Source organism: Larimichthys crocea, chromosome VI, assembly GCF_000972845.2.
Source record: "Larimichthys crocea isolate SSNF chromosome VI, L_crocea_2.0, whole genome shotgun sequence".
Taxonomy (NCBI): Eukaryota; Metazoa; Chordata; class Actinopteri; family Sciaenidae; genus Larimichthys; species Larimichthys crocea.
In genome coordinates this window covers 1860614-1882730 of record NC_040016.1, presented here as the reverse complement: position 1 = coordinate 1882730, position 22117 = coordinate 1860614, and the positions used below count along the sequence as shown (strand labels likewise).

Here is a 22117-nt window from a genome sequence, read left to right as displayed (position 1 = left end):
GCTACACAGTCTGTGTATGGTGGAAAAATCTAATGTGGGCTGTTCTAAGAGGTGATACTCTCAAACAAAAGGCTATACAAATATACTGCATATAAGTCAGAGTTGCCTTGATAACAGAACAATACTGTGATCTTGATTGGCTTTTAATTTGAAATGACACTGGCTTTTAATTTGAAAGTGAGCTTCTTTAAGCTTCTTTAAAAGTGACAGGGCTACGTCATGCAACTTGTGCAAGTAGTTTAGTTTTCTAAGTAAATACAACAGAAATCCAAACCAAAAAACTCAGCAAATAACATATGTTATGTTCCTGGAACTATACTTTTGAAGTAAATAAGACAGTTAAGAGTGTGTGTGTGTGTGTGTGTGTGTGTGTGTGTGTGTGTGTGTTTGTATGTAGTTTCTGAGTTTCTGGGTCATGCTAGTGAGCCCATTAGCATTTAGAAGCTCCGAGCTTCTTTTTTTTTCCCTCTTCTCTTTTCTCCACAACACAGCTTGTGTTTGCACAGGAAATCTTCCTGTGGCTATGTAGTCTCATTTCAATAAGTCAAGTAATATTTAAAGATACATCTCTGCTGCAGCTCATCAACTAGCAGTGCACTGCTTCAGGAGCCTCCTTTACTGCTGTTCCTGCTCTCAAAGATTTACTTTTGAAACATAAAGATAAACAGAATAAATAATATGACTTTGAAAACCAAGACGAGTTTGAAAATGGAGAGGAATGTTTAGTTTTCTTCCAGACTGAGGCGGGAAGTATGCTGGCAGAATAATACATTTATCATCTTTTATATAGAGTTCATATTTCAGTTTAGTTGGCTATGCTCCTTGAAAAAAAGGCATTAATGTATGGCACAACCTCCACCAGGGATTAATAATGTATTGATGCATTTGTATCTGTTCTACAGATGTACATCAAGCAGAATCATAGATCAAACAGTGTGGATGTAAATTATAAATACCATGAAATAACCATAGTTGATTACACACAAGGTGCAGCAGAATGCACCAATTTCTGCCTATATTATGCATACAAATTAGGAGAGAGACAGCTAGGCAACACAGAAAATCCTCCACATTCTTGCAAAAGGTTCGTCTTTGCTGCACCCACGCAAGCCTACTGAAAGACTGTCTGATTGCGTCCTTACCTGGCGATACTCCAGTCGGGTTCGATCTTGAGGATGGTGGGATCATCTGTATAGTTGAACTTGACCTCTGGGTTCCTCAGCTCAGCAGCGTTGATGTCCACCATGACCGGGGTGGTGCCTGGGGCTTGTCCTGCCGGGGTCACACACACTATCTCCTTGTTGCTTCGCCTGGAGGAGCAGGGGATGATGGGAAGACAGGATAGAGAAAGAGAGATGTTACATATAAAAGGTCGCTGATGGCCTGTGTGCTTTGTGCTCCAAGGACGTATACCAGTAGGTCTTGAAAGGGATTTGGACTATTTGGGATCGGACTCTCTGACAGGGTATAAGATACACAGAATAAAAAGAGAGTGCACAGGAATAAAAAAATAACTCATAAATTATTTATCAGATGCGACAAAAAAGCAGGCGCTCACACACATAATGGTGACACAGTTCCTATCCACAAGGCCAACATCTTTCAGTCTGTCCGGCTGTGGTTTCATCAGCCCGAATCACAGAGTGTTGTACTTCAAAGCCCTCTCTCTTTCCGTCTGTCTTTCTCTCTATGTCTGTCTCTCTTTCCCTCCTGCGTTTTCTCTGGCTGACAGATCTGAAGTGGCAGATCAGGCTGGTCGTCTCTCTGTGTGATGTAACTCCCTCCCTAGCAGACAGGCAGCCAGCTGTGACCTGCTGGGAAACTTTGTGCTGCTGCCAGAAACTTTGTGCTCCACTCCAGTGGCTCATTGCACCGTCCCCTCCCCGTGTCATGCGAGGGGGACACACTGCTGGCCGAGCCACAGGAGGAATGGTGACCTGCAAGGCAGTATGTGTGTGTGTGCGTACTTGCATACAGTACACACGTAATCAGTGTGTTGTGCAGGTGCTTTACATTGTCTGTGAATTTGCATATAAATTCAGTGCCCAGGTAAAGGCTTAAAATTGTGTATTAGATGTTTTGTGTCACTTTATCGCCTGCTAACATCCTACAGTGTGCAAACAGGTGCGTGTACATTTGTGCAGGCATGATGGCAGGTGGCACAGTGTGAAATTTTTATCATGAGTAGAACAAGCCGATCCGCACACAAATCCTCCCCCGTTATCTGCTGTGAAAGTGAAATCCGCAAAAAGACGGAAGATGATGCGGAAGATGAAAGAGTGAAAACCCATTTTGGCGGCTGCATCCCAGCGCCTTGATGGGGTGGGGTTGGGTTGAGTTGGATTCAGGAGACTGAGCGAAAGAAAAGCAAAAACGTGTTTTTGTCGGACACATCCCCGCTGTCTGCCAGGAGGCAATTTCTTAGACTGAGAGGGGACTAAAGAGGGGATGAAGATAGAAGAAGAAAAAATACAATATAAAAAAAGAAACAGGTTTTCCACATTCCACCAGTGCTGCGTTTCCATGGCGACCGTTTTCACAACACTGTCGCCTTCGAGGGCGCCTGTGGTGCCGCGTATGTATTTTTGACAAGGTTGTGGCCACACAAAAGAAAGCCAAGAGGGGATAGAGAAAGAAAGAAAAGAGAAGGAAAGAAAAGGGGTTGCAGAGGAAGATAAGAGGATGAGTGACTTGGGGTAAATAGGTTTTGATTAAAGCAGAGGGCCTACTGAATACAAAGACACATTAAAGAGATGGACTCAACCAGTTCATTACTTTGGCCATAAAGGTTATTGCTGCTCAGTGAATGAAAGGCCAAGACTATTATGTTCACCTTTCTTGGGATGTGCTACAGAGCTTTAAATTGGCCTTTACTTTTTCTTTTGATATGATATAAAAAGAACTTGATGGGTCCAAGCTCATTAGTTTAACCTGTCACTTGTTGCCTGAGAGAAAGGAACCACTAAAATAAAAAACACCAGTGTTGTAGAGAATTTGCCTCAAAAGAGAAACAAGAAAAGCTCCAATGGAAAACTGTATAAGAAAACATGCAAACATTCAGCTGTAAACTCCTTTCAGTACATAGGTGCTTGTTTTAGTTCTCTGACAATCTTTTCTCTGAGGTTTCTTTTCTCTGCCATCTGCCAGACACCATACATGAGTGGATTTAGTCCAAAGCTCAGTTTGCTGTCACTTTGCCAGGAAGGGACTCAAAGAAACAATAGAGTTATTGGCTGGAGGAATTAGAGTCATATCAAATTGGATCTTTGTCTCCTTTTCTTGAAGCCCTGGCACAATCTCTTGTAGAGTGAGTGACAAACCGACAATAATGGCAGCAGATTATTCTAAAAACTAAAAAAAAAAAGGAACAAAAATTCTGTATTTCAAACATTAGCTCTAAGCATGAAAAAGACGAGTTAGCAATTACCATTCCTTCCAAATTATAGTCATACCTCTGACTAAATGAGGGCCATACATTTAAGTCATTCACAGCACAATTGAGCAATGATATCAGCTCCGCCGAGAGAGGCTAAACTGTCTTTCTAACAATTACAGCAATGTATTTGTCATACCCAGGAAAAAAAAAACTATATAACCAGAATAATTTAAGACTGAAGAACAAGAAAATATGGAGGTGGCAGAATTTGTCAGCCTTGGAAGAGTAAATTGAGGGTTTGCACAATCTAGATTTTAAAACATTATCAAAAGCTTTGCAGTGAAAGAAATGTGTGTAAGGCATTTTTACAGCTAATTTAAATAATTGTGTTTGTTGAAAATCGCTCCTATCTATGAGCTAACAAAACAGGTCATTTGGGTTCACTCACCTCTCGAAGCGACATGGGTGAAGTCCTATCTTCACGGATACAGCACTGCCTGCATTGAGATGACTGCCTTCAATAGTGATCCTTGTTCCTCCAGACAGCGGCCCAGTGGAAGGATGGACACGGGTAAAGTACGGAGACTAAGGAGACACATATGTGCAGAGGACAGGCAGATCAGTAATGGCTACTGGCCTTCACCAGAGTTGTCAAATACAGTATTAAAACATTGTAAAGGCTTTGCTTTAGATTACAACACACACACTTACCACAAAGATGAAGGCCTTGGTGGAGACTGCTTTGTAGTCCTGGTGAATGCAGTCCCTTACACACACTTCTACCTGAGCCTCCTGCACCCTGTAACCTGTGGCATCGTTCAGCCGACACACAATCCTGAAAAAGGGAAAGAAGTGGAGAGATGAGTTCCATTACCACCAAAATAAGTTTATTTCTGGCCAAACTGGGACCAAGTGAAAGAAAAACAGCGGAGGAAGCAGTACAGAATAGATAATAGTGCAGCATTTTTTTCTGCTTTGTTCTGTTTAAGTCAGAAAGAAACTAGAAAAATAGTTAGGAATAAACAGTTTCTGGAGCCTTGCTCATAAAAATAACAAAAAGCAGACCAAATCTTCTATTAGTGGAAATCTGCAGTGCTAAGACAGGGTGGAGCTCTGTGTCTGCATTAGTGCATACTGTAGAACCACTTGGCCCTGGGTGCTGGCTTTGGCCAGCCAAATGAAAATCCACTGGAGAAATGATTGAGTGAGGGGAGTAGTGGAAGCGTAGCCCACGGGGGAGAACACGCACACGCACATTTACTTCATGTTTCACCCACTGGAGACGCACTTGACTGTTAATTAGCCAGAGCGAACGAATGAGACAGAGAGAAAGGGCGAGAGTGCAGAGGAGAGAGGGAGGCAGAAAACGGAGGAGAAAGAGAGCGAGAGAGTGGGTTAAAGCGAGAGAGGCTGATTAATTGAACGAGCTCATATCCTACACATCTCCCTCAGTTTCCCTCCCTCCCTGAGATGAGTTATTAACTCCCCTGCTTACATCCTCCCTGCAGGTGGCCATGGCAACTGCAGCGCTGCGTCAACAATGAATTTCACATTCCGATGCTGTGTGTTTCCATTGTTTTTATTTCCCCGTTTCATTTATTCCCAGGTCTAACAATACGACAGGGGCCATGATTAAAATGCTGGACAGCTCTCGGTTAGAAGCTGCAGCTTGACTTGCATCATTACTGTGCGGATGACAGGTGGCTACATTGAGCTGTTATTACGTGGTTAGAAAGACAGAAAGTTCATGGCACATTTGTAAAGATGACAGCATTATCAATTATACCTCTCTCAATCAAATTACTGAGGTGGAATGTGATGGTAAAAAATTTAACATATGCCAAATTGTCACATGGAAACCACTAATAAGGTAATAAAAACGCATAAAAGGTTCTGTTTTTTTCTCACTACTGGCAATCATTTTTCAAACATTTTCTCAATGTGAATTCAAATCCATATAGTTGAATAGTTAATGACTGAGGTGAATGACGAGCCTGCTAATACTGTAAGAACTGAAGTGCTGCATTAAATCACAAAATCGGGGAATGTGTGCAGGCTGTGTGAAGTACAAGTGCTGCCAGAGAGAAGAAGAAAGGCAGAATAAGAACAATGTGTCCACATTTTGCCCAATAGTTAGCGCACCTCCTTCTTTCCCCCTCTCTCCACCAGCTGACCTTTGACCTGCGCTGTCAGTCCCATAACCCTGTCCCGTCTCCTGTGCTACAGCTCCGATGGGGTCACGGGAATGACGAGAGTAACTGGGCCACTAATGGCACCGTATGGCTAACATCACTTTTAATTAGCATGACAGCCTCACTGCCAGCCGCGCCCTCCTCCTCCTTCTCCTCCTGGGTACTATGGCAACAGGCCAGTGCAGTGTTACAGGGCTGACAGGGTTAAACGTCGACACCTTGGTGGTTTTGGATGTGATTGCTACGACAAAACGAACATGTGGTAAAGCAAAAGTTACATGGAACCACTTAAAATTTCACTATGGCTACACAGTGAAATGTAAAATGGTATGTTCTGTGTGAATACAACAATACATGAGTTTCTAAATTATAAATCAAACCTGACATGTCACTGTTTTCATTTTCCAAACCTATTTTGAGGACACCTGTCATCGCTGGTGAGAGCAGCACAGCATTATGTTGTTGTGACTGTCAAACAATCAAAGTCACATTTCTTAGTTTCCTTCTCAGTGAGGGGGCAGAGAGAAAACTAAATCTGCTGGGACTGTGCTGCAAAACTCAGCAAATGGAGCGTTTGTGTACAAATGACAGCAACATAGTTGGAAACAGAATATTGAGGACACCTCCAGCTGTGACAAGCGTCCTCGATTTTTCCTTGTCCTAAATTACATTTTCGCTGCTTCTGGATGAACTCAACATAGTGTGACTCATCTAGTAGTTTCACTGAAGCCCCCCCTGATCTTTCTGGGTAGCATGAATGAAATCTAATTAATGATTCCCATGATATTACTTACATGAGCAATAAAGAAAATAACTGCAATAAAGGCAGACTGTTTACAACAAAGAGTTCAGTCATGTCCAAAATACTGAACCAGCAACTAATGAGAGAACACTAAGCTACGACTCCTTACTGCTGTTGTACAAGTAATGTTTTTCTCAGAATGTACGATAATATACTGATTTCACCTGCAGCACCTGCTGGGAATCAAAAAGTAGAAAATGTAACTTAATCAGAGGGAGCAGTCTCATGTCATTACATTTCTCTTAAAATTCACTGATACAGCTATTCTGTTCTGATTATTAATGGAATAAAAGGTTCTATGTAAACTCAATTACTGTCAGATTTACATTGGCAGCACAAAGATTAGAACATCATGAGCCTGCTTGCAAGGAACTGGTTTTGTTTCAAAGAGGACAGTGTGACAAGTGTTTAACTATTGGTTGGTTAACTGAAACAGAGGTCTGAGAGAGTCACAGCGCTGTGCTTAGCACTCATTGTCAAATCAGCATCGGGCAAAGACAAGCATGAAAGGAGAGAGTCTCAGAGTGAGGGGGCTTGAGTGAAAAGATGAAGACAATGTTGACATACTGCTCAGCACTGATGTATTGCTCCTCCACGGGGTTGCAGGCCACCTTGCCGATGCGGACTCCATTCTGTATGTCTTTGAACTGCAGGCCCAAGTTCTCACCAGTGATGGTCAGCATGGTTCCTCCCTGCCTGGGCCCAGTCTCCGGAAACAACTGGTTGAAAGATCAAATTAGAGGGGACATATGTTAGCCAGAATGTGACAATCGATTTTCAAAAAGCAGTACGTCATAGAACATATATTGTATGTCAGCATGATTGACAGTTTACTTAAGTCATTATGGTCGGCTCCTATTCGGAATGAATCAGATACTTGCTACCTCATTAAGTGAGATGAAAAATGACCTTAGATCCATTAACTCCACCTCAACTTAGTCAAACATTCACAACCTGCCAACTCACACACTTAACCTGGACCCACCCATCAAGCCCTCGCTTACATCTCTCATTTAACCTTGTGACGATTAATCTACTGAACACAATTACTGCGCACGGCGACCTCTGTTCCCTCGCTTTCCCCTGGAGGTCTGCGAAAGGTGTGCGGAGGTGCTAATGGTTACCGCAGGCTAGCATAGTCGCTAATCACGGTCCCATTCATTCGGCCCGGGACGCAGACAATGGCCCCCTTGGTAATCAGTCATTGCTAGTATAATTAGGGCTAAAGCTAATTGGATTAGAACCTGGTTGGGGGGAGGGTGGGGTCATTTGTCGCAGCGGGGTGGGAGGAGGGTAAAGGGGATGAGACATTAGTGGTCGGGTGTCGTGGAGTGTGGTGGGTAAAATTACACTTTGGGCTGGCTTGGAATAAAGGAAGGATGAAAGGAATGATCGGTGATCAAGCTCCCATTATTACACTCAGTCAGATATTTCCCCCAAAGAATGAAGCTCCAAGTACACTACATACAAATACACATGTCATTTTTTATTTTGTGTAGATAATACAGTAAGAGTCAAAAGACAGGATCGTCTTCACAAACAAATGTCGTAAGTGTAAGAGACCACATGTGTGTTTAAAAGTCTGTGCACCAATAATTTGTATTTTTGTTGCGTGTTCTGAAGCTAGACACACCTCTTGTCACATCAGAAAGTTAAAATCAAAATTAATTTCTGAGACCGGTAAAATAGGTGTTGCTGCAATCTTAGTGATGTAGAAACTTCTTGCCTGCCCCTTAATATTTACCAGACTGAGAAAGGTAGGGAAGTATTACCCAACCTTTCACTCTTCTTTCTCTGTCTGTCTTCTTTTTTTTTTTTTAGATATTTCTTGGCCTTTTTTAGCTTTATTTTGATAGAGACAGCTGAAGAGTGTCAGGAATGTGGGGAAAGAGAGAAATGGGGAATGACAGGCAGGGAAGAGCTACAGGTTGGATTGAGCCTTCGTACATGGGGCGGTTGCTCTACCAACTGAGCTAAACGATTCGTACATGGGGCGGTTGCTCTACCAACTGAGCTAAACGACATCCCATCCTTTAAGTAGATCTACTGTCTCACATATGAATTAGATCTGCTCCCTCAACTTGGTCTCTACAACTCCATTTCTCCACCTGGTACCTGACAGTGATCCTCAGCCTATAGTCATTATAGAAAAGGTGGTGGGCTAGTAAAAGCCACAGGTGTTCAGGACACCGCTAACAGAAACACACAATGGGAACAAAGCCCAGTGTCACGAGGCCAGAACTGAAATGCCACAGTGATATAATTAAGGAGTGTTTTCCATCTTACACCAGCTAGGCTTCTGATGAACATGCCTCCTTCCCTCACCCTTTCCCTCTTCCTCACCGGACTTGTCTTTTTAATTCACTCTCTGTCTTGCCTGAATGCATATATTTTGAGCTGGAGACAAAAGAGTGAGTGGCACGCAGTAGTGCACCAGACAGAATCTTCACAAATGGTAATCAAATCTCTCTTTTCTCTATGAACACTGGCTTATCAAAACACATACACACACAAGTTGTTACATCCACAACTAAACAACACAAACAAAAAGCCCTTTTTGATAAAAGCCACCAGCCTAAACACTCGTTCTATTCTCCTCTGGCCGTCGCAGCACTCTACACCCATTCAAACTCCCTTTTTTCTCTTCATCTCTGACTTGTTCCGTTGTGTCGGAGGCTTTGTGTGAGGCCTATTGTGGCCAGCTGAGCAGCAGCGCACAGATAGCATCTGCTAGTTATAGGAAGAAGAGGAGGAGGAAAAGGGGGCAGCAGGGGACACAGAGCGAGATGATATGAACATGGCGTAAGTGTCTGGAGTTTATCTATGATATGAAAATCTTTCGAAAACAAAAAAGTCACAACATGCTGATGGAGGCAATGAAATGAAATGATGAGAGGGACACGATGAGCCTTTGTCACTACAAGTTTACACGTGACTAAGTGAAGAATAATGGGATTGAAGATGAGAATCATGTTAGTGGACATCCAGTTGTAATATTACCTTTATGAATAAGATTTGCTCAGCACTGGCTTGTTTTATTGTTTCTCTCAGTGCTGTAACAGTGAGACTTATTGCTTAGCTCTAAAACACAATGGGAAAACCGAGAGGCCTGGTCGATACTAAAGAAAAAGACATCTCTCTCTATGTTGGTCAACATAAGGAGCAAGGAAGAGGGGGTGGTGACACAAAGACAAGATAGATGAAGGACGAGAAAAAAAAAGGAAAGGAAAGCAGAGGAGGGGACGTAAAAGTGGAAAGAATCAGAGGGATGGATGATGGAAAGAAAATAAAAAATGGTTGAAGTGGGATTGAGGGACAGAATGATTGACAAGAGAACACATGAAAGAAGAGGAGAAAAGAAAGTGACAAAAGAATAGAGAGATAGGAAGAGACAAAAAAGTCTGGCAAAGGCCAATATTGCAGCTTAACAATACATGAGGGGCAAATCATTAGCCTTTCACAAGAGCACAAGCTGTGAAACTGAACAAAGGCACGCACGGTGACGCTTCTAAATGCAAAATCAGATACTTTTGAGGACTCACAAACACAAAAACACTTCCCCATGCACAAAAGATCACAAAGACGCACAAAAAACTCAGAAGCACAGAAGTGTGCCACATGCTAAAACACTGAAAATGCACACACATACACACACACACACACATTGGCATGGCCTGTGTTGTTTTAATTGGTTTCTAAGGGCTAGCTGTAATGCTCTTCCCGTCCCCTAGGAGAAGGCAGGCAGGAGATGATGGATGACGGAGGGCCAGGCAGCATCCAAGGCCAGTACTAGGACACTGCTGCACTACACTGGGAGACTGCGCCAGACAGTGTGTGTTTGTGTGTGTGTGTGTGTTATTGTGTGAATGTGAATGTGATTTTGAGGACAAGCCACTCACTGAAAGTTGTAGCTTATTTTATCTCTGATTTTAAACATTTTACATCTGAGTGCCTATTTGCCTGTGAGAGCTAGAGTGCTGTTTTCTTGTGTGAGTGTATTTTCACACACAAACTGTGCATTTGCTTGTTGTGAAAGCGAAGCTAATTAATCTTAGTGCACAATGTCAGCACGGAGAAAAAAAAATGCAGCACAATAACAATAGCACTTTAACAGCCCAACAGCCAAATTACAATGTCTCAAACCAATCATTCAGAGCCTAAAACATCAATTACTCTGTGTGCCATTAGTGGAACGGTACCCAACTGAACACTATTGAACAATGTCAATGGACAATAGCAAACTCAGATATGACACCAAATAGGTTCAACAGTTGCTGCTCTGAAAGCTTTGGAAGGCGTCTATATGTTGTGTGCAGGAGTGTGTGCATCTGTGTGTGGTTATTCTCTCTCTCTGCGGGCATTTCCTTCCCATTCGAACACACATTCTCTGGTTCAAATTAAATTAGCGGCTGATCCTCTAGCTAATGGCCACACAAAAAACAAACAAACAAAAAAAATTTAACAAAGAAGCATGAATAAAGTCAAAAGAAATCAAAAAGTACAAAAAGGAAGGGTGGAATCACACAGGGGAAAAAAAGGAGATTTGACTGATGGTGAAAAGTGGAGCAATATTCAATTGTGTGTGGTGGATGTGATGCTCTTTGGGAGAACTGAAGGATGAAATGGGAGAAGAAAAGGGCCAGATTTTCTTTGTTGCCTTTTGGCATTAAATGTCACACTGTAAAATGTCAAAGGTGATGAGCTGAGGCTGAGAGAGGTGAGGCTGGCAGCAGCACGGCTCGGTGATAACGCTTCCCCCAGTGTCTCTTTCTTTTCTTCTGTTCTTCTTTGTCTCTTCTACGTTCTCAAACCTGCAGCAGGTTTCTCCTCCTGCCGTTTTTTGAAGCTCCTCTACGCCCGCTTTTTGACTGCCACCAACATCTTGCCCCGAGGCCAGGATTTACCTCTCAATATGCATGCAAGAGCACATGCTTGCATGTGCACACACATCCCTACCCTTCTCCTTCATATATGCCCCCCCACCCCCATTTCTCTCATACATACGCACACACATAGCCCAATTGCCTCTGTATGCTTGTTTCAAAGAGATAACTGAAGCGAGCAAGAAGAGAGAGAGGATTTATCTATGTGCCAGTGCCCCAATTATCCAATATCTCCATTACGCATTCAGAGAGACGAACCCGTGTCACGCAGGAAATGCACTGAGGGCTCTGGACATAAAAGGCTGCATCGGTAAAACGGGCATCCATTATAAAGCATACATATATTTCACACTCATTTAAATAAGAGAGAAATGGCACTCGTTCTGACTGAGACGATGGTTCGTCTTACTTGGGATACTATTATATTTAAAAGGAAAGCCTGAGAGGGAATGATGGAGGGAAGCAAAGGACAAATGAGAACAAGCAAAAGGGTCGAACGTCAAGACACGTGTGTGCTCTGTGTGTGTTTGTGAGAGTGGGTGTAAGTCCCAGTGGCGAGCTATAGGGACGGTGACCCGGGTCACAGACACGCACACTCCAGACACCCACCCTCTTTGCCTCCTCAGGTGTGTGTGTATGTGTGTGCAGCCATCATCTCTAATCACGTCAGTGTGCTCAGTCTTGGTGTGTGTGAACTGCCTCCTCCTGGCTGGCCCATCTGTGCTGTGGTTGCAGTCATGGTGATGGCTTCTAAGTTGTCTCTCTCTTCCCTGTCGCCTCCCCTCCCAAGATGTCCTCTTTTCACTTGCTGAGGCCAAACAATGACGCAGCACAGGTAGACATTTCTCTTTCTTTGGAAAACTTACTTCCACTAATGAGCTGCCTTTGGCAATCATCTGATTTGTGTCAAAAGATGAGTCTTAAGTTTTAAAGTTTCCCTAACAGGAGGTAATCACAAACCTGTCATAAAGGCCATATTGTCACTTGAACCTCCTCCCTTCTGACCCCTGCCCTCACACAACCTCGCTTGTTTGTTGTGTGGGAGGGTGAGTTGCTGGGAAACATGCACCACACAGCAGCTGAAGTGTCTGCTTTAACTTTAGCAGTGGTAAGAGAAGAAGGTTTCTTTTAACTTTAGCAGCTCCACGCAATGTTGATTTTAGAGTGGGCTGTTCCTTGGCCTCACAGACCTCGGGGTGTTAATGTATGTGGTGACGGCATCAGTTTGCATTTTTGGATTTACCTTTACTTATGTAGTCAGCTAAAAATTTCATAGATAAAAAAAACCCAACTATTTCTGCTAATTTGATTTTCTTGGGTCATTCTAAAAAATGCAGTTAGGTACACTAGGGCTGTACCGATACACTAATCTCACAATACGATACAGAACTAGTAAAGAGTTTTTGAATGAAAATATTATTTTTCAGTCCCTTTGCCTGACACATATATGCCGTTTTTCAACGAAGTATGTAAGGAACAATAAAATAATGCCCTTTTAATACAAAAGGTCCCATGTGTTTCTAAACAACAAGGAAGTGTTGTTTAGGAACTGCACATCTCCGGCTTTAGCGGAATCTCAGGAAAACAACACATCTCTCCATCATAAACCGTTTCGGAGATATTCACAGATATGTAAAACTTAAGACTTTTTGGGCCAGTCCGCCCAATCCTAAACCCAAAGTGGTAGGAGCACTTCTGCTTTTAAGCATGAAGGTGCTGGATTTATGTTTGCTGCCATTCTCTTGAATCTCCGCACTCTGACTGCGGAAACAGGAAGAGGAAGACGTCTGTGTCTGTGTAAAAAGAGTATCTAGATGGGTAATTTGCTAGAAATGCTCTACAGCGACACTAACGGCTGGCTGACCTCTTTCTACAGGGGAAATGGGCAGCGAGCAGAGTGTCAGGTCTAACATGGGAGGATTTGAATGGGACTTAATGTATCGATACTCACGGCTGAAAAATTGATACTTTCTGGGGAAACAAAATATCGATATATATATTTTGCAGGATCGATAAAATTGATCAGCCTTAAGGTACACATTATATTGCTGTGCTTAAGGAGCATACACCGTGTAGGAGAGATGGTGTTATGTATGAACATGTGTGTCGTTACTGTCACAGCTTACCTTGGTGATCTTGGGGTGTGCACAGCGGCTGTTTCCTGTAGTGGCGTGCATCCAAGTGCTCTCCGGGGGAGTGCACTCCTGCCTCAGGGAGCACTTCTTCTCCTGCACACACCAGCCACACTCAAACCTGGGGTTCGCCTTCAGACACATCCCACAGCTGTCCCTCAGCGCATAGCACTTATACAGGTGGGCTGGCGAGGAAGAAGGAAGAAAGCGACAGAAAATTACATAATAAGAAATGATTGTTGAGGGGAATGAGGCTATGGAGAGAATAAGGTCTCACCACCAACATAGTTTGTGTTGAATTATTACAGTACAAGCCAAGTAGAAAAACAACCCGAAGGGTTTAAAAAACAATGAAATTTTAAGTTTCTAAACTTCCGCACAAAAATTCCAAAACTTCTTCAATGTCACAGAGACAAAGTTGAATTAAGGCACTACTTCCCAAAGGCCTCAGGAATTGTACAGTAAAATCTTTTTTTCTTTCTCTCTGCTATTCCATCCCCAAATCCCATTGGTCATGGAGCAGCTTTAAAGCAACCCCGTACCAATTACTGACTGCTAAACGACTTCTCTCTAATTACATTAACATATCAGTATTTAAGACAAGTGAGCATCGCTTGCACTCCACCAGATGATTATCATGATTGAGAAATAGGGAGGGGGCTGGCAGTGAAAAGAGATAGATAAGAGAGAGGGGGAGACATCTTTGGGCTGTAGGTTGCCTCTAGTTGTACTTCTGGAGATTTATACTTAAGATAACACACAATGCATGGACACTGATGCTTGCCACTGATATTGTACACCGTCAATGCTGCTACATGTAACAGATCCCTTTTAGAGGCAGTTTGTCCTTGGAAAAACCATTGACTGTCAAAGCATTTTATGTTGCCTCCATGAATATAAACACCCCATTATTGTAGATTAGAGTGGGGTCCCTATGGTCACATGCATACTGTATGTCTGGTGTGTGTTACAAATGTATCCATATAACACATCAGTATATGTGAAATCTGAAACTTCAACAGCTTGTTCAGTACATTTCGACTACATGTAGTGACGTCAATAAGTGGGACAAAGTGACTCTGTGGTGTTACCTTACACTACTGACAGAATGGCAACGATCACTGCTTCACAGACATTAAAGATGTAAAAAGAGAAAACTTTTAATCTGAAATAATACAAGAAAAATCACAGCTGCTCGCTGTTTCCTTAACCATCAAAGAGTAGCAAATAAAACCAGACAACACAGTTCCCTCTGTTGTACAAAGCTCCTTGTACGTGTCATCAATGGGACGCATTGAACGCAGTAGTAGCTGGCGATGATGTTACTTTACCTCACAGCAGGGGAATAATGTTACAGACCCCTGCTGTGCCGTACAGGCTACAATAATTATGGAGACAGCACTATAAAGGCTGTCCTACCAGTAATTATATCCAATAGACATGATCTCATTGTCTGCTCTCACAGTGGTGCATTGGGTATGTGTATGTGTTTAATCATTATGCATGTGGTTCTTTGTTTGGAGGATGAGGTGTGGTTATACATTAGCTACTACTACTGCTTTAAAAGATATACATACTACATACATTCATAATAATAATACCTGTCAACCTAAGTGTGAAGGTATGAAAGCTTGCACAATAAGGGTAAGAATGATACATCCTTCTGACAAGGTATTATATGCATTTTGGAGATAAAAAAAAAAAGTCCCAATATAAAATACATGTTTGCAAAAGGCTTGTGTTTGTTTATTGTGTGTATGCATGCCTAAGCCAAACTAAATTTGAACTAAATTATGTATTGCTACATGACTACTGCCCTAACAAATAGCTGAAGCAATATCACTAGACTCTAGCAGCCCATATTGACCAGTCTATCACAACCATCTCGTCTCAGTTTGTTTTGTCAAATTTCTGTTTCTGTTTCAAGGTCAACAATGGACCTTCAAGCTCTGTAACATTTTTCAGTTGATGATTTTAACAGAAAATCAATTATTAAATCAATGTTTTGATGTGGGGAAAATAACAAAACTTTGAGCTGTTTTAACCAACATTTTATGATGGATGAATCTTGGCCGTTGTTTTTACCGCCAGTTTAAAATCTGATCTTGAAATGTATTGACAAGCTCTGGTTTTGCCATCTTATCACTGCATGGATTGGTTTCCCAAATGTGTTCAACAGATTAAAATGGAATGCTCCATTGCAGGGAAAATTTTCCTGACTATATTGATCTTTTTGACACAGGTTTATCAGTCATTTAGCTGCTCACATTGGGCTTCAGTCTGTTACTAACCTGCTACCATTACTTATTTGATACCTACGTATTAGTAATGATAGAAGAGTCTCGTGGGGTAAAACCTGAGCCCTGACAGACATAATTATTAGTCAATATGTGTATTAGTGAATACAAATGACCTAATGTACAATGTGTCTGCTCTCTAAAACTGGTTTGAGTGCCAACTCTCAAGCATTTAAACACATTCCGAGAGCTGCAGTGTTTAATTAACAACAGTTCAATGGTGCACTATAAAGTATCTCTGTCACATACAATAAGTAACACAGTATCTGACTCCCTTGCAGACCAAGGATAGCAATTGCACGTGGCTGGCTGACCAAGGGATTCTAGTCACAATATAAATGATTTACTCTGCAGCTGGAGCTGCTTTTTCAGAGAGTTACAAAACTACTGTATATATAACTTCCTGCAAGTCCTGGATTCTTTCTTTTTTTTTTCCTCAAGACCTTGTATCCACCATGACTCCTACTGAAAGACACGAAGGATACAGACAAATCTACACAAATCAGCTTTCGAAATGGAATACATTGGAGCTTGTCATCTCTCATGTAAAAGGTTAAAGGTTACTTTGCTATTTTTTCAACCTTGAACTGAACCCATATATTGAGAGCATTGAGAGTATTGAGTGTGCATATTGCAGCCGTGAATTGTAATCCTTATGGGCAGATGCACAACATCAAAATATGCCCATTAAAAGTTCTTGTTTTTGCCACTGACAGTGTCAGATTGTTGTTGTTTGTGTCTGACAACATTATAAAAAGGACTCTACAGACAATGGCGATAATACCTACGTTATCATTTAACATACATAATATTGATAATAAAACTATGTAAACCAATAAGGGTCAATAATGCATGACACCACATTAACTCACCTTTGATGTTGTAAGGGTTGTCGATGACGAAGAGCCCGTTCCAAACCACAGACAAATCTACAGGCAGGTCGCTGATGTCGTTGCCCTCATAGGTATACTGAAATATAAAACAACAAAGTTTCATGCATCGTTACCTAAAACAATATTGTTCTTACACCACCATTAAAAGGCATTTGCTTTTCTCACAATATATTGAATTAGTAATTTTACTCATTTTCTATTTTGAGAGAAATCTGCCACTACCAAGAGCACACTCAGTTCAGCTAGAGGCTTGTAGTAATGTCATACCCTGCAGTGCTCACACAGTTGAAGGGCCATAAAAATGAATGATGAAAGACGCACTATATTGTGATTTTAACACGCGGCACATCCACCGCTGCCTGGCAGAGCACAGAGTTGATTAAGAGATTGGAATCCCCATCACTGTATGACTCATTCCATTCCAGTGATGAATGAAAAGCATAATATATCTCCAACAATAATATTCTCATCTAATTTCATTTTTGCATCCTGAACTAATAAGAGTTGAAATGTAATTGACTCGTCGTCGGCATAATCAGTTTTATGGAATCGCTTTAAATGAGACAACAAGCTTCAAAAGCGGTGATGTGATGGCGGGGTGTTAACTGAAGGAATAACACAGAAAGAGCTCCTGCGAGACCCCTCCCAACCTCCCGACAAATAAATGATCAACAACGATTATCACTGGGAAATGCCGCTTCAGAAGTTACCCCATCCCACATTCACACAGCAGCCAAACACACAATGATCTGAAAATACTCATTCATCAAGATCCCTTCCAACTCCCAAATGTGACATAGTTTGCATCATCATCAGCCACATAGCAATAGATGGCCTGGTCTGTGATTTGATGCTGCAGCTGTAGTGATGCAAGGGCGATGGCCGGAAGCCTGAAGATAGACTGTGTCAACCTTAATGCCTCTGTCAGTCAAAGGGTGTCCAGTCACTCTGAATACCACAGGTATGGTCACTATCTTCAGTGGCCTTGCGGTGAGAGATTGCAGGACTGTTCTCCTCTAGTGGAGTGGTGATAAAATCCAATGTGAGAGCCTGAGGCTATGGGGCCCTCACAGATTGAATCTGGCTACAACTTCACCACTATGTGATATCACCCACTCCAATGTGATACTGTGAGATCTATCTTGGCATCTGTAATAATAGTGAATTTGACCATATTCAATGGGGGGGAGGGGCGGTGAGAAATGTGGAAAAAGAAGATAAGAAAATGAGAGGACGGAGCAATGTCACAATGTGTGAATGGCTGATTAATTCATTCTTCAGTTTTTGCGATTTGCAGCCCCTGAAAACAGAGACATGCTGATATTCAAAGAAAAGAAGTGTCTCTTTGTATCTCAGAGGAACTACTACTTTGCTGTTGAAGTTTATTTGAAAGGAAAATTATGATTTCAGGCACATTTTTCTCATTTATTTAGTAGCCATTAACAGTTGAAGAGGAAACTTTTACTCCCAACTCAAGCTATGAGCTGCAGAACTCTGTAAAAGACTTTTTACACAAAATTACTATGCAGTTACTATGCAGGAGATATACACAACATATGTTGTATAGTACGATATACTGTATATATACACAGTCTAGCACTATAACTAACTTGATTAACTTCACCACAAAAGGATAATTGGCAACTCTTTTGATAACGGTCAAGCAAGATAGTGGAAAATTCTTAGATTCCAGCTTCTCTTTGACATATACAGTATATTAGTAAACTAAATACTGTTTTGGATTTTTGGTCAGACAGAACAAGGCATTCAAAGACGCCACAGATTTATTGATAATGAAAATGAGCTTTAGCTGTAGCCCTAGATCTTCATGAATACTGAGCATAAACTCTGTGAGAATACAAGTTTTAATGAGACAAACGCAATAGCATGGAATCACATAGAAAGGCAAAGCTAAAGGTCGGGGGAGGCAAGAAAAGGACAATCTGAAAAATGGCAATAATCTTGGACAGAGTGCAGAAAAGAAAATGGAGAAAAGAGACAAGCGATGCTTAAAAAGTTGGAAAATGTTTGGAATGGCTGATGGGTTGGAAAGAGAGGTCGAGTGAGTGGAGTACAAAGGCATGAGTGGGAGCAAAACAATGAAAACATGGTGAAAAGAAGGATGAGAAAGTCAGCTTTGGAAAGAGGTGGGGAGAGGATGCAAGGGTGAAGGGGAAAATAGCAAGGGTGAGAAGGATAGAGAGGTGATTGTGTGTTATTCTGTGGACACCATTCATTTACACGTGGAATAAGAGGCTGTGGCTGGCCTGTAAGCGCCTGAGCTGGTGGGGGCTAAAGTGAAATTGGCATTTTCAATTTGTTCCCTGACATGTCTGCCTTGGTCTTTTCACACATTCTTCTGCCTCACCCACTCTCGCAATCCTCCTATCCACCCGCTCCTTTTCCTCTTTCTCTCATTATTCCTTCCCTCTACCTCTTCACAAACCTCCTCCCCCATCAATCTCAGTTGGTCTTTCTCTCCCCTACCTTCATCCCCCAGAACGCCCACAGTCAAACAAGGAAATATGGAGCAGATTCCTTTATCGCATACACCAAACATGTCCAGAGAAACACATGTGCACACTGTACTATAAATATGCATTCTGCACACGGGACAGCTTCCAAGAGACGAATGCCAGTGAATGCATCAAAGACTGATCGCATAGTCTATACAGGAAATAAAAAATGATAAATACAAACACATGAAAACGCAGGAAGATAAGACGCTCACACAACAACACGTGTTGTGGATGTCAGCTATTATTTCTCTCGACTGAAGTCAAAGCGTATGAACTCCTTCAATCTTTCCCTCCCTCCATCCGTCTCCCCCAAGAGACCACCCAGTCTGCCTGGGAACAAGAGCACCTCCTTCACCGGTTTGGAAATGGAGAGAACATATGAGTGTGTTTGAGTGTGTCTATGCATGCAAGGCAAAGAGAGAAGAAAGGGAGATGCTCAGGAACACTGCACTGAGAACACGTGGATGCAGAGAGAGTAAGGGGGAGATAAAAAGAGAAAGAGAAAGGAAAAAGAACAGATCAGACAGATGAGATAAAAACACTGTGAGACTGAAAGGCCAGAGAAGCAAGAGGGATAAAGATGGCAGTGAGTGAAAGAGAGAGACAGAGCAAGAAAAAAAGGAGTGTTATCCAGCTGAAGACATTTGGCAACTATTCTCTTGACAATCAGGCTTTGCCATCAGAACAGTAGAGAACAAGTTCACACATTTAAACACAGTAGCAGCTCCATTATATTATAGCCATATTTTACATAAACAAGTGATTACTCTCGTGCTTGTTAACAGAAAGGGCTGCTAATTGTTTTAGTTGGCAAGAATGACAAATTCAAAGCTATGCAGCCTCATATAAAGCTCTCCGAGCACAGACAGGAAGCCATGCAAGCTACACAAGCCACAGATATTCTTTTAGGCTTTTAGTGAACGGAAGAGCTAAAAGCTGGTGAATACAGGATCTGCATTCCTCAGGTGGTAACTCACCAGACAGGATACTGAAATATCATTTAGATATTTTTTGGCTATTTGGACCAAAGAGAGGCTGTTTTTGATTTTGTCTTTTGATCCTGACATAAGGTATGCACAGTTTTGAATGGGTTGGCTGTTTAATCCAGACTCCCATTTGATGAAAGTCAGCATAATCCACAATGAGTAGCAACACACACAAACCACTTCCTTGGTCTCGTTTGTGGTGCAGGGAATCTAAACCCTCAAAGAAAACTTCTTAAGAAAGGCAATTCCAACACTCACTTATCACCTCTGCCTTGATTTAGTAAAAGAGTAAAAGGACTCAGCACAATGCAGCCATCATTTCTGCACCATGTAATGTCCAACAACAGGATCTTAACACAATTTTCTTCATGTAATTCACTGCCAAATAAGTTGTATATTGTGTCCATTTTTCTATTTCAGTGTCGTTAACTGTGTCTTTCCTCGCTGCTCTGTAACATACCCTCAGGACTGAAGGCAGGCTACAGTAAAGGACACAGGGTCAAGCCTTTTTCCACTTCCATCCGCACTGCCTCTGCTGACCGGCCAATCAGAGCATGGCCTGATCCCCCTCTGAAACACCTGAGAGAGGCCAATTCCGCTGATAGAGAAATAGATGATAGATGTGTGTGGACCTCTTAACCCTGCTTTACACGCTGACAAGTCTTCTCCCTGAAAACCTGCACCACAAACACACACACACGACAGAGGTGTGGAGGTGCTGACAGCTTAAACAATAACACTGCCTGGCCTCTACCCTCCTTTTTTTCATCCACAATACAGGTATGTGTCTGTGTTTGCACATCCATCCTCAAAGGGGGGCGGGGGGTGAAACCAGGATCTGCCTGTGCATGTACATTCACTCGACAACAAACATGAATATTTAGTTAGGGAGAGGTGTGCATGTGCGTGTATGTGTGGTTAATGGGAAGCAGAGCATGGGGGAGGCATTGGAAAGGTTAGGTTATGATCCAAAGCTCATCTCCTCTCATTGCACCAAAGGCTTATTAAACTTTCATACTGAACCAGCATTGTTGCACAATACACAGTTGTGGGAATACACACATGCACGTTGCACATGGTTTATTCACTGCACAGCAGATTCCAATATGAAAATGCAAACATGAAACAGGATATTCTCAAAAGGTCAGGATTTACATGTGTGAAGGGGAGATAAAAAATGTAAATGGAGGAAGGAAATTACGATGTTGTGTATTCTTCAAATTAGTCCCAAAACCTGATTTAGTTTACAGTGAAACAGTGATGGAAACAATCTTTTTGTCTGAATCCTTCTGAGAAAAAGTGGATAAATAGGGTTGACACTATGGATATGCGTGTATAGGTAGGTCATTTAGAGAGAAACTGACTGATGCTCAGTAATTTCTGCCTTTCCTTTTTCCTAAACCTAACCAAGTAGCTTTGGTATTTGAACCTAACCTTGCAGTAGGGCTGTGCAATTAATCGAATTTTGATCACGATTTCGATTTTGTTGTCAAACGATCTAAAAAAATCATATAATCGAGTTTAAACGATTTATTTTCCACTTTTCATTACACAATTTCTGAGAGACGCGCATGCGCAGTACATTCCATTTCATCGTCATAGCGAAAGGTAAACATTGGTCACACTTTTGGCGCATCAGCTGCCTAAAACTCGATTCGTTTTCAGAGACGAATTCACTGTTTGCGTGTAAAAGATCGGTACAAACAAAGGGAAATGTCTCCGTTTTTTAAAATACCCGTGCACGTGTAAACAGGGCCTAACAGCGCCATTGATATTTCTTAGCTAAAGATATGAAGCCCATTAATACAGTCGAGGGTGAGGGTCAAGAAGATGCTTATGCTTATTGATGCTTATGCTTATTATTATATTTTATTTTGTCTATAATATAGAGATTTGCAGAGCAGCTGGATCCATGGTTTATTTTGGATACATTTATGTTTTTCTATGCCTTATTTAATGTTCCATAAAGTATATTTATTTATTGATTTAATGCTTTATACATTGCAAAACAGTTGTAAAGTAAGTACAATTTTAAGC

At 41.8% G+C, this 22117-nt stretch overlaps 1 protein-coding gene across 2 annotated transcripts in view; it reads right to left on the bottom strand.

Annotated features, from left to right (window-relative positions):
• The window catches only part of plxna1b (plexin A1b), a 186736-nt gene that overhangs the window by 27734 nt on the left and 136885 nt on the right, over positions 1 to 22117 (bottom strand). For both annotated transcript variants that reach the window (XM_027279877.1, XM_027279878.1), the window contains exons 11-16: positions 16555 to 16651; positions 13380 to 13570; positions 6938 to 7089; positions 4088 to 4211; positions 3825 to 3961; positions 1143 to 1310 (exon numbers count right to left, since the gene is read on the bottom strand). In XM_027279877.1, coding sequence (XP_027135678.1) covers positions 1143 to 1310; positions 3825 to 3961; positions 4088 to 4211; positions 6938 to 7089; positions 13380 to 13570; positions 16555 to 16651 — 869 coding nt within the window. The remainder of the gene's footprint in view (positions 1 to 1142; positions 1311 to 3824; positions 3962 to 4087; positions 4212 to 6937; positions 7090 to 13379; positions 13571 to 16554; positions 16652 to 22117) is intronic.